At 34.6% G+C, this 19,788-nt stretch overlaps 1 protein-coding gene across 14 annotated transcripts in view; it reads left to right on the top strand.

Moving 5' to 3' along the window:
• Stacl (Stac-like) overlaps positions 1 to 19,788 on the top strand; it is a 133,178-nt gene that overhangs the window by 112,897 nt on the left and 493 nt on the right. For 5 of the 14 annotated variants that reach the window (XR_010752059.1, XM_066388691.1, XM_066388690.1 and 2 more), the window contains 6 exons: positions 5,649 to 5,894; positions 10,795 to 10,965; positions 17,548 to 17,706; positions 17,988 to 18,059; positions 18,982 to 19,118; positions 19,548 to 19,760. Coding sequence is in view for 13 of the 14 variants with exons in the window: in XM_066388691.1 (XP_066244788.1) it covers positions 5,649 to 5,894; positions 10,795 to 10,965; positions 17,548 to 17,706; positions 17,988 to 18,059; positions 18,982 to 19,118; positions 19,548 to 19,760 (998 nt within the window). In the remaining variant the exon portion in view is untranslated. Of the gene's footprint in view, positions 1 to 5,648; positions 5,895 to 10,794; positions 10,966 to 15,213; positions 15,579 to 15,914; positions 15,984 to 17,547; positions 17,707 to 17,987; positions 18,060 to 18,981; positions 19,119 to 19,547; positions 19,761 to 19,788 lie in introns of those variants that run through there. The other 9 variants (XM_066388697.1, XM_066388700.1, XM_066388699.1 and 6 more) reach the window with 7 other exon arrangements.

Genomic DNA, 19,788 nt, shown 5'->3' on the forward strand with positions numbered 1-19,788 from the left:
ATTCTATAGGTTCGCTTCTACCAATCCATTTATTAGGAAATCCGTCAATAAACCATCCTCGCACTGGGGAAAATAATACAGTAAAGCTCCATCTGCTATAACTTATAAACAAATGAAAATTAGATAACAGCATTTGAGTTTTTTTATATTTATTTTTCATGTACAATATACTCTGGAAATTTGGCACGATCCTCCCGACTCATCCAGTATATAATTTTTAAATTAACAGCTTTATTGAATTTCTGGACAGACGTAATGTAATAATTCCGATTTTCTTATTATTTGTTATTCTCAATATTTTTTAAATGTCAACCGATAGAGAAAAGTCTTTAACACAAAAATTGCTCAGAAAAATTAGCCCTTTCAGAATACCAGGAAAAAAGTACGTTCATGAAAAAAAGTTATTCATGGCGCCATATCCGCCATTTTGAAAATTCGCATATCATTCTTTTTCATCAAAAACTAGACTTTAGGAAATCACCCTTCTGGTTCAATAATTAAACCTTAAATTTTACTTACGGTTTCTTCAAAAAAGGTGTGAGGCGTGAAGTTTGAAACATCCTGTACAAAAATCATTTTTAACAGTTTCCCTCGCTATACTACCTAGTACAAGTCACGTCCAATAACGTTAATAGGAATTTCTAGTCTTATATCGGAACTTATACCTGAACAAATTCAGCCAGGTGGCCGTGCAGGAGACTTCCATTTCACTACTTGTCTTCTTACTTTACCGAGATTACACTCTCCAACTATCTGTTTTCGTTATTCCCCATAAGACGGCATGAGGATGTCAAAAAGACATTAAATTGATTTCGGATCCGCCCAAGTTCGCTATTCTTTAAGTTATTCAGATATTGGAAATGATTTTCAGATTCCATTAAGTTATCCGGATATTCAAAAAATTCGTTGTCATCCACATTATTCCTTATAAGAAGGCATCAGAAATTATCTTCCAGCTTATCCAGATATCACAATAGTTCGTTGACATCCATAGGTGTACAGCATTTAAATCTCTGTAAGTTACTCGGAGAAATTTACCTTCGATCATTACGGGATTATTCAGAAGTTCGAAAATTTTCCTTCACTCACTTTGGATCACTCAGGGAATCAGCTATTCACACAGGTAAATACCTTCACGACGTTGAGAAATTCACACAATGAAAACAAAATCTGAAAAATACTACAAAATACAGAAATTATAGGCTAGTTGAGAATTAAACATTTTTTCTAAAATATGTTTTTTTTCAATACTCGATTGGACGTTTGACCGATGATGTGTTCAAATTGGGCTCATTTGATGGAAGTATTGAACATGTTATGCTCTCTTTTCGCTTGGAAAAAGAACTTCCCGAACGACTGGGAGAAGAGATTGACTTCTTGTTTTCCCGAAATTCTGGAATAATGTTATCTTTCGTGAATTTGACTTGCTAGCTCTTTTTCATTTGAAGAATAGCATTTCCCTCTTGATTGATATTGGCAGCGTGATTTCATTTGCCAGAACGTTTCTTTCTTTTTTTTAATTATTCTTATTTGAGCCCTTTCGTATTTTTTTATGGAAAAGATTGCCCCGTTTCCATGGAAGGAAAGTACTTTCCTCTCGTCTCTCGTCTTGTTTCACAGAGAATTTTAAGCTCTTTTCGAAGGTGAGAAAATGATTATTAATGCACTTTTCGTTCTTTCAAAGTGTTTGAAGGAGTTCCTATTTGTGTATTTGGCATCCAAATTCAGTTTTTCTTGGAAGGAATTACAATTTCCTTTTGGCCGATTTTTCACAGAGTGATCTTATTTGATACATAAATTTCATACCTTTTTTGATGGAAAAATAGTATTTATAGTATACTTATACGAGGTGTTTCAGAATTAAAGTGACAAAAGCCTAGGAGACATTCCAATCAGTAAAATATGGAAAGAGTTCATATGAACATAGGTCCGAAAATGATTAGTTGCCGTGTGTTGAGTTTTTTTTTAATTGAATTTTGTATTAATAGCTTAAAAACGCTTTAGCCGATTTTAATGGAATTTTTATGGTTTATTAAAACAAATATCACACATCATACTAATTAGATTTGATGCAGAATTTCCAGGAACGTAACCAGCGAACAAGTTGAGCTTTTTTGCAGAAAAAATAGTATCACCATGTAGTTTTTTTGCGGTTTTCATATAATATTGAAATAAACTCACTTAAACTAAATTGTCTCTTGATTTTTTGTGATGTCTCGCTTCGTTTTCGGAAAAAAATTACAATACCGTACCTCGATACGACTCTAAACTCCATAAAGAAAAATAAAAATGCTTAGGAATTATTCAGAAACTTACGGCAGTGTGTTTAATTTATGAAAACAAAAAGACATTTTTTTTAAATCTCTAAAATGCATAGGTATTTCTTAGTATTATAAACACCCTCGAAAATACCAAAATTTACGTTCTTATCCATTCTTGGTTGTTGGTGGTAAAAAAAAATTATGGAATGCACTTTTGCTGAACGAACAGATATGCTTCTAGTATATGGTCAGGCCCGTTGCAACGCTCGAAGAGCTAAACAAATTTATTGTGGAAAATTTTCCAATAGGCGATATCCCATAAGAGTAATTTTTCCAAATATCGAAAGGCGAATGCGAGAAACTGATACATTCCATGTAACAAGACCTGATGTCGCTCCCAGAAGGACTGCCCGAACTATGGCTGCCGAAGAGGATATTTTCGAAAGAGTGACAAATGCTCCATCTGCTAGCATTCGAGAAATAGCCAATGCTATGGGAATTTAGCACAGTTCAATCTGGAGAATTTTGCATGGGCAGCAGCTGCATCCCTATAATTTGCAAGAAGTACAGGCACTGATTCCAGCTGATTACCCACGTCGTATTTTTTTCTGCCAGTGGTATGTTCGTAGCCTTGCAAATCCACAGTTTAATCGGAATATTTTATTTTCCGATGAAACGGTGTTTACCAGAAATGGATATTTTAACAGCCGTAATTATCATGTTTGGCATGAAGAGAATCCTCATGCAATCCATGTAACAGGACATCCGCAGCGTTTTCATTTAAATGTTTAGACAGGAATTGTAGAGGATGAACTGATTGGCCCATTTGCATTACCATTGGAGTTCAATGAAAATAACTACTTAGGTTTTTTACGCAATACTTTCCCAGGATTCCTAGAAAGAGTTCCACTGAATATCAAGCATGGAATGATATTTCAGCATGATGGTGCATAAGCTCGGTTTCACCGACAAACAAAAAAGCATTTGAACTAAGTTTACCCTGGACCCTAGGTAGGTAGAGGAGCATTCATTGCATGACCGCCTCGCTCTCCAGACCTTACATCCTTACATTTTGTTTTTTGGGGTTACCTAAAAAACCTTGTGTATACTACTACCGTGTGAACAGTGGAAAAATTGCATCAAAAAATTTGCAATTCTTGCCAGGCTATTCAGAACGCTTCGGGTATTTTCGAATGAGTACGACAAAGTATGGTGAAACGGTCCATTGCCTGCATCGAAGCAGGAGGTTTATCAGTTTGAACATTTTTTGTAATTTTGTTATCACTTATTAATTTTAAAAAAATGTATTTTTCGCGGGTTTATCTGAATATTACATGAAAACTACAGAGTGATATTTGTTTCTGTAAAAAAACAACTGACTTACTCATCGGATACGCCCTTGGAAATTCTGGATCAAATTTAATTGGTTCAGTAGATATGTGATCATTGTTTAATAAATCGTAAAAATTTCGTTAAAATCGTCTAAAGCATTTTTAAACTATTAATAAAAAACTCAATTAAAAAATATTTAATACGCTGTATCTCAAAAACGAAGCATTTTCAGACTCATATTCATATGAACTTTTTTCAATATTATACTGAGCGGAATTTCTCCTAGGCTTTTGTTACTTTAACTTTGCAACACCCTGTATATACAGGGCATCCGTTTTTGGAGCTTATGTATGGAATCTCGATAACTATAAGAGATGGGTGGTGGTTAAATTAGGGCAAAGTTGCGCAATATGAATTTTTCAAATTTTGAACTCAAACTTTCGCAATTTTGTCCCAATTTAACCAACATCGTATCTTTTATGATTACCAAGATCCCCATGGTTGAGTTCCAGAAACAAACACCCATATATGTATATCGTGACAGTATACCGTATACATCTATGTACAGGATGTCTCAATCTTGACGCTCTTATACCTATTTTATGGAAACGGAAAGTAATATGAAAAATTTAAACAAAAACGTTTTAGGAATTACCGCAAAAATATATCCAGAAATGTCCTACTAGCCTTGATTCCTATATCTTGTTTACTAGACCTTATGCAGCAGTACCTAAATAACACATTCGGACAAAACTGGACGAGCATTAACGAACCTGTGCAGTGGCCAGGAAAGTCCCCTGACTTAACTCCCATGGACTTTTTCTTGTGGGGATTTCAGAAAAATAAAGTTTAAAATTATTCTTCAAGGAATTTATAACAGTTAAAGGAAAAATAAAAACTGCTTGCAATGAGTTGACGAAAGCAATATTAAGAAAAGCTACTGAGTGCGAGCGAAGACTTCAAATGGGCCTTGCAGAAGGAGAAAAACATATTTAAAATATGTTAAATTAAATATAATATTTGTTTTGTTTCTTTTTATTATTTAGTTTTATAAAAACTAATTTATTATTCTTTGTTTAATGTCTGTTGTAAAATTAAACATTTTTGCGATAATTCCCAAGACGTTTCTGCTTAAAACTTTGAAACGAATATATAAGAACATATAAAAAAAATTCTCTAACAAAAGTTATATGGAAAAATAAGATCAATATAATTTTGTCACAATTTGGATATGTTTCTGAGAAAAATATCATTGATGTCGTCACAACTCGTCACTCCGACGTTTTAGAAATTAACTTCTTCAGATTGAAATGGACGTCATCCGAACCCATTGAAGACCCATAGTTTAAGTTTTTAATATTATTTTTCATTTTCATAAAATAGGTATAGGGGCATCAATTTTGAAGCACCCTATACATTAGGAAAGGTCATTGCGGCAATTCCTTGTTCAAGAGAAAAAAAGGAAGAAAGAGCGTCATCAATTCGTACTTCTAGCTGTTTTTGCATTTTGGCCTTTTAAGTTTGTACAATAGACCACTGTACCAGACGGTGTCAAATCCTTTGTTAATGTCCATAAATAAACTTGCCGCTCTACCGTTTATACATATTGTTGGTATGTTGTTCGTTAAAACAAAGAGTGGATAATAATCGAGCATTTCGGCTTAAAGCCAAGTTAATATACTGATTAAAGGGCGCTTTTCCTATTTCCAAAATTGTGTAGGGAATTTATACTAATTATTCTCTTTACTACTTTGGGATTCCCATTTAAGTATGTGGACGTTGTTAGCCGATACAAACGTGTGGCATAATAGCAATCACATTCGATGCAATCCCCATCCAGTGTACTGGAATAGTATTCAATTAATTTATGTTGGCTCAATGCAATTGCGTTGTACCGTTTCAATTTATGCATTAAAGCTATCAATTTGTCAACAAAAATATGTGAAGCTAATAAATTTAATACATAAATATCCAATATCTATATGTCTAAATCAATAAAGCAAAAAGGTGTGAATGACCGTACTTGAATTCCGGATGTTTTGTTTTAAACCAAAGAGCCCCGGGCCGTAGAAGTCGACCAGATATACCAAGTCCTGAAACAAGCAACCGAAATTTCCAATTCAAAACCCCGAGTAAACGTCACTGAGATTTCGGTCGACCGGTCCAACCCTGGTAGTTCCAGTGGGTCGGGACAGAGCCTCAATAAGGGTTCCCGACCGGCACTGACGCCCCAACTTTCCAGGGCCGTAGTGGGCTCTAATCTGGCCGTTGTGAACCCCGCCCCGTGTTCCACCAGCTCAGGTTTGTTGGAAATCCACTAATTTAGAGCGAATAAATTATTCGTATTTTGCGTCTTGTTAATGGGTCGAGGGAGTGATAAGAGCACTCTGGAACTTGATTGATTTTGATTAAAACTAGTAATTAAAGTAAGTCTGGTCTGAGTAAATCGGAGGAAAAATCCTCATTATTCTTACTGTCTTCTTATTCTCCCGAGCAGAGATATTTGCAATTCAATGCTCGATGTTTAAAAAGATGAAATTTCCTGAGGAAGCTACAGCCTGCCGCTGAATGTCAATTTCTTTAAAAGCCTTTTAATTTAATCAGTATTTTTCAGAGGTGAAATTCACCCACAATAACAAAGAAATATTATAACCTTCACTTAAGAAATAAAGGGAAAGCCTAAAAGGGAATCACGTTTCAAATTGCTGTGTATCCGACCCCGCAGAGACCCTTAGTTAGTATTGCATGCTCTAATTTAACTCCCTAATTTCCTGGATCCGTGTATATCCTTTCAACTGAACCCCAATTTTCTCCAGAGAATTACGGTGATTTCCAATTTCTTGCAATAAAAGTACCTCTTTCCCTTTTCCCTTCGCATAATCTGGGGGCTGCATATTTTATTACGGACACTAATTGGCTGCACATAGCCACGTGCCCAACGAGTATAAAGAACCATAACTGAAAAATTCGCAAACAAGATGTGGTGTATATACCATAAATCGTAGTTTATAATGGTTTTAATACACATTGAAGCTGAAAAAGTAGAAATTTTTAACGAGACATCGGCAAATTGCATTCACTTTTTGTTGGCTGAAGTTTCTTAGTCAGTATGTGTCCTCGATATAGAAATGAATAACCATAAAGCATTTGATTGCTTTTTCTTCATAATATCATTTATGTCACATACAATTCCTAAGCATAAAATAACTCTTTAAATCTGCGCAAATCTACGTAAAATTACAAATGTTTTGGTACTTTTACGTGCAATTGCAATTCTAATTACTTCCAATTAAGTTAATTAAGTACAATAGTATTTATACCCTTGTACTTACCTACATGTACAATTACTAAACAACTGATGAGAAGGGAAATTCTTCTTGTCTCACACAATATAATTATAATTAATCGAAAAACTGAGTACATAAACATGAATTAAATTTATAATACAGAATATTCATATTACTGAAATAATATACATTTTCATATGAATGAAAAAAATATAGAATAGTTCTAATGTCGAATCAATTTTATATTAGAAGAGCAAATCGTTTTTTAAATAAATATACAATTACAGATTTTATTTTCAATGCGACATAATTTTTTCGGCACTACAAAAACTTTACTCTTCATTTGGTGATACAAACCAGTTTATTTGTTTTGAAGTTTGAACCATAGTCATTTTATGAAATAAATGGATAAAAAACTGACCCAGTACTGACCCATAAATCACCATACTAATTAGTTACTTTTATTCCCAAGTACAAAATACCCAAGAAATGATAACTCTCTTTTTAATGATTCTTCTTACCTTCATTCTTTTCAAACTTAAACAAAAGCTCATTTATATGTATCTATATATATCAGTCTATATTTTTTATTGGTTTCTTCCTCTCTCTAACGCAGGCCTACTATTATCCCAAGATGCCATTTAAAGTTTAATATGAGCACAGTTTTTTAAATACGGATCTGGAATGTTTATTCCACACTTTGAAAGCTTTTTTCTTCCTGAAAAATCGATATACTATTTGCGATTTAAAAAAATTCCTTTTTCTATTTTTAAAATCGTCAATGTCATCGTGTGTTGTTTTGTAAACTTGGTCTTTAATAATTCTCCAAATAGAAAGTCAATCATTTGCGTCATATCGAGAAAACTAAGTGGAAAAATAGTATGCAAATGTTGCATTAATTATTCGGGAATAAAAATCGCTTGCTAAATATAAAATAAAAAATCCAGATTCGTATTTAAAAAAGTTAATTGAGATCAGCATCTTGAACATTAAATTCACGTTTTGAGATAATGATGGAGCTGAGAGATATTATAGAAACTAAAAAAAATTATTAAACGTTAGTTGATCAGACCAATAATTTTTGCAGATTGTGAATTGAAAATTTTAAGAAATTTTGTGAAATCTTGGAAAGCGAAAATAATCTGGTAGCACCAATCACTGTTGGAACTGGTTCTTAATCTGTTTTTCACAGCTGAGCTTCAAGACCTTGCATTGAAACATTTTCTTAAATCTCGGAAACCAAAAACAATTTGACAACACCGATGACTGTTGAAAATGGTTTTCAATCTTTTCTTTAGAACTTAGATATTCGAATTTTCAAAATATTTAAGTCAAATTTGGGACAAGTATTAATCTTAATGAGGATATACAACATAAGACATTTAAGTTAGAACTTCTTCACCCCCCCCCCCCCCTCCCTCTTTTTCAATACAATACTGCCTATATCCACCGTCCAAGAGATTCAGCCAAAATACAGGGAAAGGCTGGATAAAGTAGCCTTAGTTTGTTAATTTTGAACTAATTTTCCGTAACGAACGAGTTATATTTCTCCCAATTTTATTGAATAAAAATATTTTTACTACAACATGAATAAAAACTTCTGTACAGTCAATCCGTAACGACCAACTACATTCTGACTGTAAAGCTGGAAGCAAACACTGTAAATTGAAGGTTTTCACCCTTTATTTTGGAAACTTTCAAATAAACTTAATTAAATCAGACTCGATTGAATTAGCATGGAAAATACGTTCTGCTTTATTGGTTTTAACAGTGCCGCTCAATTTCCAGTGGAGTTGAAACATCTGTTGCGTGGCGAGCAATTAGAGTCCTTATTATTCACCAAATTTGCGAATAAACAGAAACTTAAACATTGTTTTTAAACGTCTCAACCATTCACCATCTGGAGTAATTAAGCTATTGCACCTACTAACGACTTAATACAGTGATAATATGCTTATGAGTAATATACATACATGATGTAATCAATACCTTAATAGCACTGGAAGCATCAACTAAGATAACATTCGCAATATCGTGTTTGACGTAGGGGACTAATTTAATGCAAGCACATTTTAATTGAAATGTTCTAATATCAAACTGCATAGCTTACTTTATATTAAACACTGCATTACAATTAAGTTGCAACTGGTAAGGAAATGATATCTCCATAGATATTGTCTAAATGTAGCTGACGCCTCCAAACTCAAAATTCATTAAACGATTTCAATGACAATTAGAAATCCATTATTTGCAAGGGGACGATTTTAAGTCATACTTATATTCCCCCTCTTCCGTAGGACTCCGCCCCTCGTAAAATATTAAACGGCAAGGGTGGACCAGTGATACCTTATCTTAAAAGTGCTTTAAATTAGGCCTTTCTTTTTTTAAATAATTGGAAAATTATGTTAAATTATGTTATAAAAACTATGTTAAATTGTATTTAGCCTTTTTTTAATCTAATTTTTTTGTTATTAAATTAGTATAAATAAAATTTAATTTTATCTCAACTTTTTTTAAAGAAAAATTAACGCATTATTTCATTTTGTAAAATATATAATTTGATAATTATGATATTATGAATATAAGTTCTTCGCATCAGTGGCAGACACATAGCCGAGCAAGTTGATGTTGTGCTCGGGGGTCAACTTATTCTTAAATATTAAATTTTATATCTATATGAGATTATAGATCATGAAAACCGTTTTATGTTTGCTGCAGCGTGCATAAATTGGTATTTATGATGCATGTTACTAGGAAAACAATATCATAGACGCTTCAATTCCAGCATGTCTAAAAAAATTTATGAAAACAATTCATAACACTTCTTAATGCTTAAAAGCACCAACTAGTTGTGATATTCTTTCACTTAAAATAAAAAATATTGTATAATATTAGTTCAAAGTCTTTAAAGCCCTTGCGCGCTATAAAGCACTGCGGGTATGTGTTTTGTAATTTCGCGCTCGCTTTAAAGACCTTTTTATACACTTATAATATAATGTACTATTACCATAGACGTGAGGTAAACTGCTACATTTAGCTCGCAAATGCGTGCGAAAAGTGATACTTTATTGCTCACCAATAGCATTTAACCGAACGATACGAGGAACACTACGATCAGCAAAGCACATGTGTGTTATCTGTAAGTTGAAATAAATATCGGTGTGCAGTAAATTATTTACGCACGTATAAGCAGTAAAAAACTGCTCAAAAATGCAAATGGTACAACCACTTTACCGCACTCTCGAAGGAAAAATAAGCAGATTTACAAGCATAAGGACAACAAAGTACCAATTTCAGCTTAATTAGTTAATAATTCTTAACTGCAATTCACACAGTAATGAACAACTATGCCATGCCAATATGGTGTCAACCACCTGGTGTTATGTCAACATGATGCCCACCAACCTCGAATCGGTACAGTAAATGTTACTTTATGCACGGTTATGTATAAAAATAGTGTTTGTATGATTTGTTTGTTTTTGAGTGTTACGATATCTGTATAGATCGCAGTAAGATGTATTTTCCAGTTGATAAAGCTAAAATAGTTTGAGAGAAATTTAGGGTTAACCATAAATGTTTCAAACTTGAAGCCATATCAAAGTGGTTTAGATCTGAATCAAATCGTGTGTAAAAAATTACCTGGATACAAAATAAATATCGTTTCAGCAGTTGTTTTGAATACTATAATTATGCGGCTGCGATAATAGAAGTAATATTTTATAGGCCATAGACAGTAACGGTTTTACTGGTCTCAAACAAATTGGAGGTCTCGCTACTCCCAGGCCTCCAAACTTTGTCTTCCACTAGTAAAACTTCGTTACTGCTCTTGATTCCCATACTACAAAGATAAAATAAACTAAAAAAATACTGTAAGAATAAACTATAAAAGATTAACTACCTACGGCTTTGTGCAGACCAGCGGCGCAGTAAACAGCAATCCTCAAGTAGCGCACAATCGTCCACGCCCCCTCAGGACACGACCTCGATGCGCAGGAGGCTCTTCGCTGGCATGAAGAGTCTCACTGGGTTTGGGTCCAGGTCCAGACACGGCAGTCCCGGTCATCGCTCCATCTCCCTGCCAGAAAGTACGCAAAGCACGCCAATGGTTTTCTATGTTGTGATCATGATTTGCTACCCTGTCGTTTGAATATTCATTCCACCAAATGTGAACAAAGATCTAAGATATCCAGGTAACTTTATCACCAGGATAATTTCCAGAGAAAGGATGAAATAGACGCACGAGCGAGGTTCCTGTTTTCCTTAGAAATTGTCTTTCGCATGATAAAGTTATCTGTAGTCTGATCTATTGACCCTAAGGCCTTGCACATATTGAGACCGCTCAACGAAGGCATTGCAGAAAAATCCCAGGAATAGACCTTAAAAGTAGAGGTTCATATTGCACTGGTGCAGAAATTTACTGTGAACTACCGCACGATGCTGCTCGAAAAAAACTCAATTAATAGATCTTAAATGTGGGTGTCAATATTGTGCAATTATTTTGTAATTTACTGTGCAAGAATTTTAGGGCAGTATGGGTAAAGTACTTCTTGAGAGGTGCAAATATGAACGAGGACTAAGGGTGCTTGGTATGACTATGTCTCAACTCAAACTTCAAATCTCACAGTCAAAACTTTGCTTCATTAATGTTCCACAACTGATCCGCTTAAAAAACTAAATTACTGGTAAGTTTAACAGAACTCCGCATTTTCATAGTGTCATAACAATTATAGTCCGGCCAAGCTTACCAGCGAACACTAAACAGCTAGCCAAAGAAGGTGTACCAAGCAACTTTTTGAAGCAAATTTAAAACTTCCACAGGATTCTCTTAAATGAGAGATTTTAAATAAATCCATTCTTAATGTAACTTACAGAGTATTAAAGTTCCGGAAATTTCCAAGTTCCATAAAGTGTCTCCAAATAAGATGATGTAATTTTTCTCTAGGGAAAAATTTTACGGAAAACTATCGACAAACTGTTTCCACTCTCCCTAAGGCATTAGTGATTTGCTATAGTTAATTGCTATCTCAGAGTTAGCACACCTGGAAACCCTCCGGTCACTTAACTATCTCTGTAAGTTACTCTTAACGGGTCCATTTTTTCGCATCATTTTTGTAGGAACCATATTTGATAAATACGTTTCGTTTGGCCAGCAATTTAGTACCCCCTCGATTTAAACGGAAGTTTATTCTACAAAACGACAGGGCCTGGATGTTGTTACTTGATGTCGATGTGTCTTCAGCTTTAGATGTATTAACTATATAACCTGCAAGCGTTTTGCATCAATACCTACCAAGTGTTGCTTAGCACCCCAAATGTTGCCTTCACAAAATCAAAGTCCTAAATTTTTAGCTGCCATTTTATAGCAAACTGATAAATTAAATTTTCTGTCCGTTAGATAACTGAAATTTCTAGGCAGTAAAGAGCTGTGGGGCTGCTTTCCCGTCTATCACGACAAAATTACAGTAAATGAAGTTTCTGGAAATCAAATTATAGGGTAGATGGGGCCTCTAAGAGATACCTTTTGATTCACTTTCATTGGCAAAATAGCGAACGAAAATAGCGACGTAAAACACTTGCTTAAAATTGCCCTCAAATGTCTCGTGAAATCTCTTTGTAAACTGTTCCTTCAGACTAACTGATTTAGAATTTAAAATTTCCAACGCTTCGCTGGCTCTTTCAATCAAAATCTATGATGAAGACACAGGGGGTGCCAGCAAAGCCGCTGGAAATTTTCTTTCCAGATAAGTCACCTGGAAATGTGTTGCCCTTAAAATTAAGTCTTCGGTATTAGCATGATCGTTACTGAATCGAGCTTAGGGATTGATTATGCTGTTTCTGATAGACTTGTATGGTGGCATTTATTTAGAAGCAAATCTATCGTCCAGTCACTTTGTTTTCCCCCTTTTTGTCCCTGCCAGCCGCATGTTACGGAATGGGAACCCTAACTAACCATATAAGGCTTATTCGAAAGTTGTCTAAAGACAGAAAAAGGGTCCTAAGCTTGCTCTTCATGAGACTTAAAATTTTTCACTTTTCAAGTATTACAACACTTTACACTTTCGAATAAGTCGTTCATGAAGCATTAAATCCAAAAAAGCAAATATATGGAATTCTAGAGCCTTTTACTGGAAGAGACACGAAATATACCTGTCTCTGTTATAAAAGTAAAATTTTTTATAGTAAAACCTCATTTTGTTTTACTCAATTGCCATTTCTATTTTCAGTCATTTAACAGTGTTCCTTATGTATTTACACAGGTCACACTTCTCCCAAATTCCAGTTACAATTTCAAGCAAAAATTACAATACCTTAGGTCCAGTAGCCTCTTTTTCGCCACCCCTAACTAAGTCACTTAAAAATTTGAACCTCCCTGTAGATCCTGTATCAGGTTTGGCATTCAAGGTCCAGTGTGCTTGCTGTGTAAATACGTTTTGTAGTTTGAAAGTTACAATTAATAATAACTTAAGTAGTTAGATTAGCTAATAGACTTTAGCAGGTTCCTGGCAGGAAGATGGAGCTTGAGTAAAACAAAACGATCCGGATGAAAGCTAAAAGTAAGAAAGTTTTGAATTTAGCCTAAAACGAAGATTTAGATGTGATAAGGCTTAAGCTTATGACATAGAATAATGATTATTGTTTGTTCATATGTAACCGCAGCATATGTTTTTGAACATTTTAACACGCCAATAATGTATTTTTTTAATCAATGCAAAATACCCACCAAACTGTACAATAATGTAAACTGAAATTAAACGTACCTTAAGTGTAATTCAAAATTTCAAAATAATTTATTAAGATGTTGAGCCAACATCAAGTGCAAAGGAAGATGTTGAAAATGTCGGAAAAAGATTATGAAGGAAAAAACTTGAATTGAAAAATGTTGAAAACAAGAAACTAAAAAATTTAATATACTTTTTTTTAAACCGGTCGGCGGAAAGTATGTACTTTCAGTCCCATTTTTCTAACTGATAGCAGGAAAGTTGACCTAAGGAGTCGGTAAAACTATTATCTCAACCTTGTTTTTTGTTTTCCGTTCCCTATATGCAAAATAAAACTGTAGAGAAGGTTTGATTTCTTTTCTTACTGTGAAAACATGTTCATGTATTGATTTGTTAAACCAAATTATGAGGCATAAAAAACGAATAAAGTGTAAGTAAAAGTAGGTAACAATCGGTTACTAAAATTTAGGTCGAGTCGATGCATTCAACAACTTAATCTTATAACTTCGTAAACGTTAGAATTAAGATTTTGTGATAAACCCTAACGAAATATAATTTAAAAAGAGTCTTCAAATGTTAAAAGGTTCATAAAAATTATAACCAAACTCTATTTAATTTCAAACTGGTTTAATTTGACACCAAAGATTACACAGGTCAACGGCTCAATACGAATTTTCAGTCTGGGTTTTCCTAATCTTAATCTCATTTTTCTCACCTACACAATCCACAAAAATAACACAGCTTTTCATAAATTTCGAAGTAGTCCAAACAAATGCAATTCTGTTTCTTTAAAAAAATTTAAGTAACTAAAGACAGTCTGTCATAACACTTTTGGGACTTTTTAATTCGAACGGACCTAATTATACGTTTCCGAGAATTTTTAAGTAATTTTAGGCTCATTCGAATAGAAATCGTCGGTAATTTTCAATAAATTCGGTCCAAACCGAATAGACCATTCTAAAATTTTTTACAGAATCCCGAGCTAATCGGATCATGAACTTTCAGGAATTTTTAAGTAAACCAGACTAATTTCTCACTTATAGGTAATCGAGAATTTGCAAGTAACTGAGACTAAAATCAGTTACAACCGACCGGACTTTTCATTCTACGGAACTCGATGCATCATCGCTTCAACTCTTTTAAGAAAGGGAAATTTGAGTTGTCTTTTGCACGTCAATCCAAATTGGTATACATTGAAAACCTGTACCTTCAATGGCCATAAAAACTGAAATATTCATCTATTGACCATTGCAAAAGGGGCAAAAGCATTCTTTAATGTTTTTGTCATAAAAAAAAACATCAAATATTTAATGTTTTCGATCATAAAAAAATCAGAAAATGACTATTGAAGTAAAAAAACAAATTAAAAGTTTTTCCTGTTGACCTGTGTTATTTTAATATCATCAACAAAATCAGGAATAATGAATGATGATTATGAAATATTAAGTACATTTAACTGTGCTTATTACCCGTTTTCGCTAAACTACTTAAACCGGGTATGTCAAAGCTTTACACGCTACAACTGCCGCTTTATTAACAGCGAAGTTTGGGTTTCTAAGTTTGCATAACACATGAGCACTTAATCCAAAAGATGAAATTATGCTACGTTTTCAGAAAGGAATTCGCAAGATGGGTCTGGAAATCGTCCATTTGGTCAACCCCTGTGTTTAGGTCCTCAGTTAGATAACGGAAATATTATCGAATTGCCCCCTAAGTGTCCGTCCCCCGCTCCCTCCAAAGGAAAAACTTCGCTAACCGGTTCCAAAAAATCTTTAATTAAGAGTAATAAGAGTAAATAGCAAAAGACGCGTCAAACAAACGACGAAACTAATAAAATATTATCGGTGATTATAATAGGGCAGACATGGTAACAATAAGACAATAGTGTATGTGTGAATGTTGCATTGCTGAAAGGCGCCATAAGGAATTATTATTTGATTGTTACATCTCTGACTGTGATAATAAACACGTTTTGGAACTGTGAGTCTTTTTTCTTGCCCCGCACAAAAAATGTAAGTCTTTGGTTTGGTTTTGATTTTTCGCGCTCAACAAGACTTTTCATATCAGTTCCATTCATTCGCCCCCAGGTTGAAAACTTCCCCATCACCTACCACTACTCATTTGAGCTTTCAACTAGCTTTAAGTGTTTTTGCATGATGGCTTAATTAAATTAATCGATTCCTGTAGATCAATCCGACGTTTATTGGAATAACTTATAGAGGCACTTAGGTAATTAGAATCTAGCATTCACCATCTGTGTTAAGCTGAGTTTGTAGTACGTCTAAATTTCTGAACTTCGCTATTGTTTCGTTTAGGAGATAGCATGAAGATACCTTCGTCAGGTTCTGGATTTTTTTGTCCAATCTTTGGGAGCTACAGTGTCGGTCTGTACTGTTAGATTCGGTGACCAATTTGAGCCCTCAAAATGGTCTGACTGTTCGTAGTTTAAATAGGAGATGCGAGTAAAATAACGTCGTTTATGCTCTGCCTTGATTAGCGACAATAACTGGGATCATGTAAAGAATTTTTTGAGATCGGCGATAGCATAAACAACCGTTTTTTTTTTAGAATAAATAGTGAAGAATTGCATAATATCGAAATTGCATGTGTTTGTTTTGTCGCATATTAATTTTCAATGCGTATAATACACCTTAGAGTCGGGATTAAGGCACTGGTAAATTCCACTCAATTTCAAAGCCAGTTTACTCGAAAATCGATCCATTTATTCAATTTTTAACATTTTTTTCGTCATAAATGATACAAAGACGAAGGGAATAGTGTCAACTTCAGTTTTGTGCCTATACAAAGCATTCGTACTCATGCAGAGAACACAGTTTAGTCCTTCATTTCACCATCATCTGTAGCAGATTACAGATGTGTCAACAGATCTCTCTCTAGATCAGACATAACCTCATCTTTTTTAAGCACATTATTTTTTGCTCACCTTTTTATCTGTATTATTAAATAAAATAGAGAACTTAATGTCAGACCCTGTCAATTCACATGACAAAGTGGTTGGTGATTTGCAGCCGCATGATGCAACGTTGGCCAAGAAAGAAAAACAAAAATGTCAAATGAGAGGTCCGCTCACTGTCATTATCGTTGTGAGTTGACGTTTCGTTCTTACTAACATCTTGTCACGGAACTTTGCCCTTTAAGGTACGAGATATTTCCAGTCCCATGAGGCAAAGTTGACCATAGGAAAAAGAGAAACATCGAACAGATGGTTTGCTCATTGTGACCATCATTATGAGTACGTGGTCATATAAGCTGTAAGAAGTCTGTGTAAACTTAATCACGCATCGTGATAGAAGAAGTTTATCACTCAGAGTGGGATAAAAATGAAATATTTACCAAACTGGTTTCTGTATAAACTGCATAATTCTTTTCTGAATTCAATCCTCTATAAACCAATAATGTCGCTCTCGCGCTGTCATCGCCTGATAAATATCTTCTTTGACATTCTTTTGTAAAATGTCAGTGAGGACGAAACGTCAAATTACAATGGCAGTAACAGTGAGCGAACCACCCATTCAAAGTTCCTCTTTTATTTTCTTTTCAACCTAAACTGGTTTCTATACAAACACCCTGTATATGTGTTAATAAACCTGAAAACGAAATATTATATAACAAAAAAAAATTGAAATTTAGCCACTCGCTCGCTAGAAAACTGACTTAGAAAATGAGCGAAACCTTAACGGTGCGTTAAATTCGAAGCGAAGTGTAGGTATATTATTCCCTTACATAGAAACATAAAGTTGCCTGTTTTAGTAAGTAGCCAAACCTGTAGTTATACCTACACCAACATCATTTCGAATTAACTTTGCTTGGGTCCCAAACTAACCTACTGTCTGCTTCAAAACAGGCAATTCCCCCCTATACATACACCCATTATAATAACACCTGCAAGTTTACTTGATTTATCACATTTTATGCCTTCCAATTTAGCTCCCCATTCTCCAAGACGTCAAAAACTCAACTTAAGGATGAAAAGTCTTTCCCTGGACTCCCCAGAGAGTACTGAGCACGCTCAGCGACGGCAACGACATGGAGCTAATGCGGCCAGCGACCCTCATTCGAACCACAGTTCTTCGTCTAAGATTCAGTGTAGGAGGATGTCTATAATTTGTTTCTGTTTTCTATGGCTTCCTGGTGTTCATTTTACCTATAAATTTGTTTTTTAGACTAAAGCACGAACCAAATTTATACGGTAAATTATTTATTTCAAATTGTTTCAGCTTCTCTACTTTGCGACTGATTGCACGGCTCGGCTCCACTTTATTGTTGTTCTGCACCGTTTAACTCCTTTATGTAACCTCACAATGAAACGTTATTAGATTTAAGGTTTACCTGCCATTATGAAGTTTACTAACTTGCATGTTTCACAGTTGTTTCAAGTACTGTCCCTCCAAGGTCTGTTCCAACCCAACCCGTAAGAAAAGAGTTGCAAGCCCAATCAAGTATGCATCTTGATATGAATTTTTATTTTGTACACATACACGTATCAGAAGGGCATGTAACTTGAGGAATTTTGGAAATTTGCTGTTCAGTCACATCTCAATTCCACCAGCAATTTTTGACCCACTTTTCTTAATACGTATGTTATCTGCAACCAATCCTACCATACACATGAACGTTTTTCTCACCTATTTCGAACTTCCTCGCAAAGCATGTACTTATAATAACATCATAGTAAAACAGTGGTAACAGATAAATTTAGAGTAAGTTTTCATGAAGTTCCTCAAATACGAAATAAGGTTGATCTTAATTCCATGCAAATGGGTGTTTCAATGAAAATCAGCCTTGCTTGATGCGACTATCGCTTGAAATTTCAAGAGCGAAATTTCTTGACACCCTTGCAATATACTAAAATATATAAAAATCTAGTAAATTAAAAAAGCTTTTACGCTCTGAGCACTTAAAACAACATTGTCGGGCTGTAAAAAGTTTTACCGCACGCAAATCAAAGTGGCATGTGTCAGTGTCACAACTTTTTGCGGGTATTTGACATTAATATGCATACAGTAAAATTTCTACTGCGCATGTACTTCTGAAAATTTTACCAGGCGCCATTATTCTACTTAATAAATAAAGTTAACATACGTCCGCTAGTAGGAAAAATATTGTACGTATCACTTACCGAAGTATTTTTACGACACGATGATTGCGGCTGACCGAACAACGAAAAGCGGAACCGACCGAACTCCGCTTTGAGTAGTTCAGTCAGCGTGCGGTAAAATATCATTTTCCACACTTGTTAGACAAATAACTCTCACCCAATTTTCATTGAAATACCTGCCCTATTTAACCAAACATAAATAACGTATTGAAATAATTTTCGATTTAAAAACTTGCCTTTAATGCGCCACATTGTGTCTTTAGCTCCGTCAAGTCCTGTCCATAATCGACGATTATTATCGGCGAAAAATATCAGAATGTCTTCAGTCGAGCTGCCGGATGAAAGCGAGAAAAGCCCTTCTTCTGCTAGTACTTCACCTTGTCCTAGTCCTGTTGGCAAAGTGAGTATTCCCCATGTTAGTTAATTAAAACATTGTTATTATATATAAAACATTTAGTTCTATGTCCAAATGTCATAATATAAAACCATAAATTACGACGAAGCGTGAGTTTTCAACTGAATTAGACTGGTGAAAAACTATAAAAGTGTGATGAGTTGAGAAATGAGGAACGTAGAGATTTGAGAAGGAATATTCGGACAACTATGATTTTCCTTCCTTAATTATTTAAGAAGAAATATTTTTCCTGATATTAAAGTTGTTAGATTAGGATAGAAAGTAAAGCGAAAAAGATGAGATTGCACAATATCCATATCGACCCGGTTCCAATGCTCCAATCATGGTACATTTACAATGCGAGACAAATCAATAGTATTTTTGCTGACTAACACGAGATTCTTCTCTAGCTAACTCTGACATGTTTTTCTTTAGAAATCCAACAGACTATTGCCAACAAATCTCTACGTAGTATTATACAACTTCAAGGCGCGCCATCAGGATGAACTAGACCTGAAAGCTGGATACAAAGTCACGGTCATAGACACCTCAGATCCAGACTGGTGGAAGGGAAAGTGTTTTGGAAAAGTAGGATATTTTCCTTCCAAATACGTGTCCAAACTATCTTCTGGTGAAAAACCTTTGCAAGTAAGTCCATTGGCACGCTTTCACGATT

Source organism: Euwallacea similis, chromosome 4, assembly GCF_039881205.1.
Source record: "Euwallacea similis isolate ESF13 chromosome 4, ESF131.1, whole genome shotgun sequence".
In the NCBI taxonomy this organism is placed as follows: Eukaryota; Metazoa; Arthropoda; class Insecta; order Coleoptera; family Curculionidae; genus Euwallacea; species Euwallacea similis.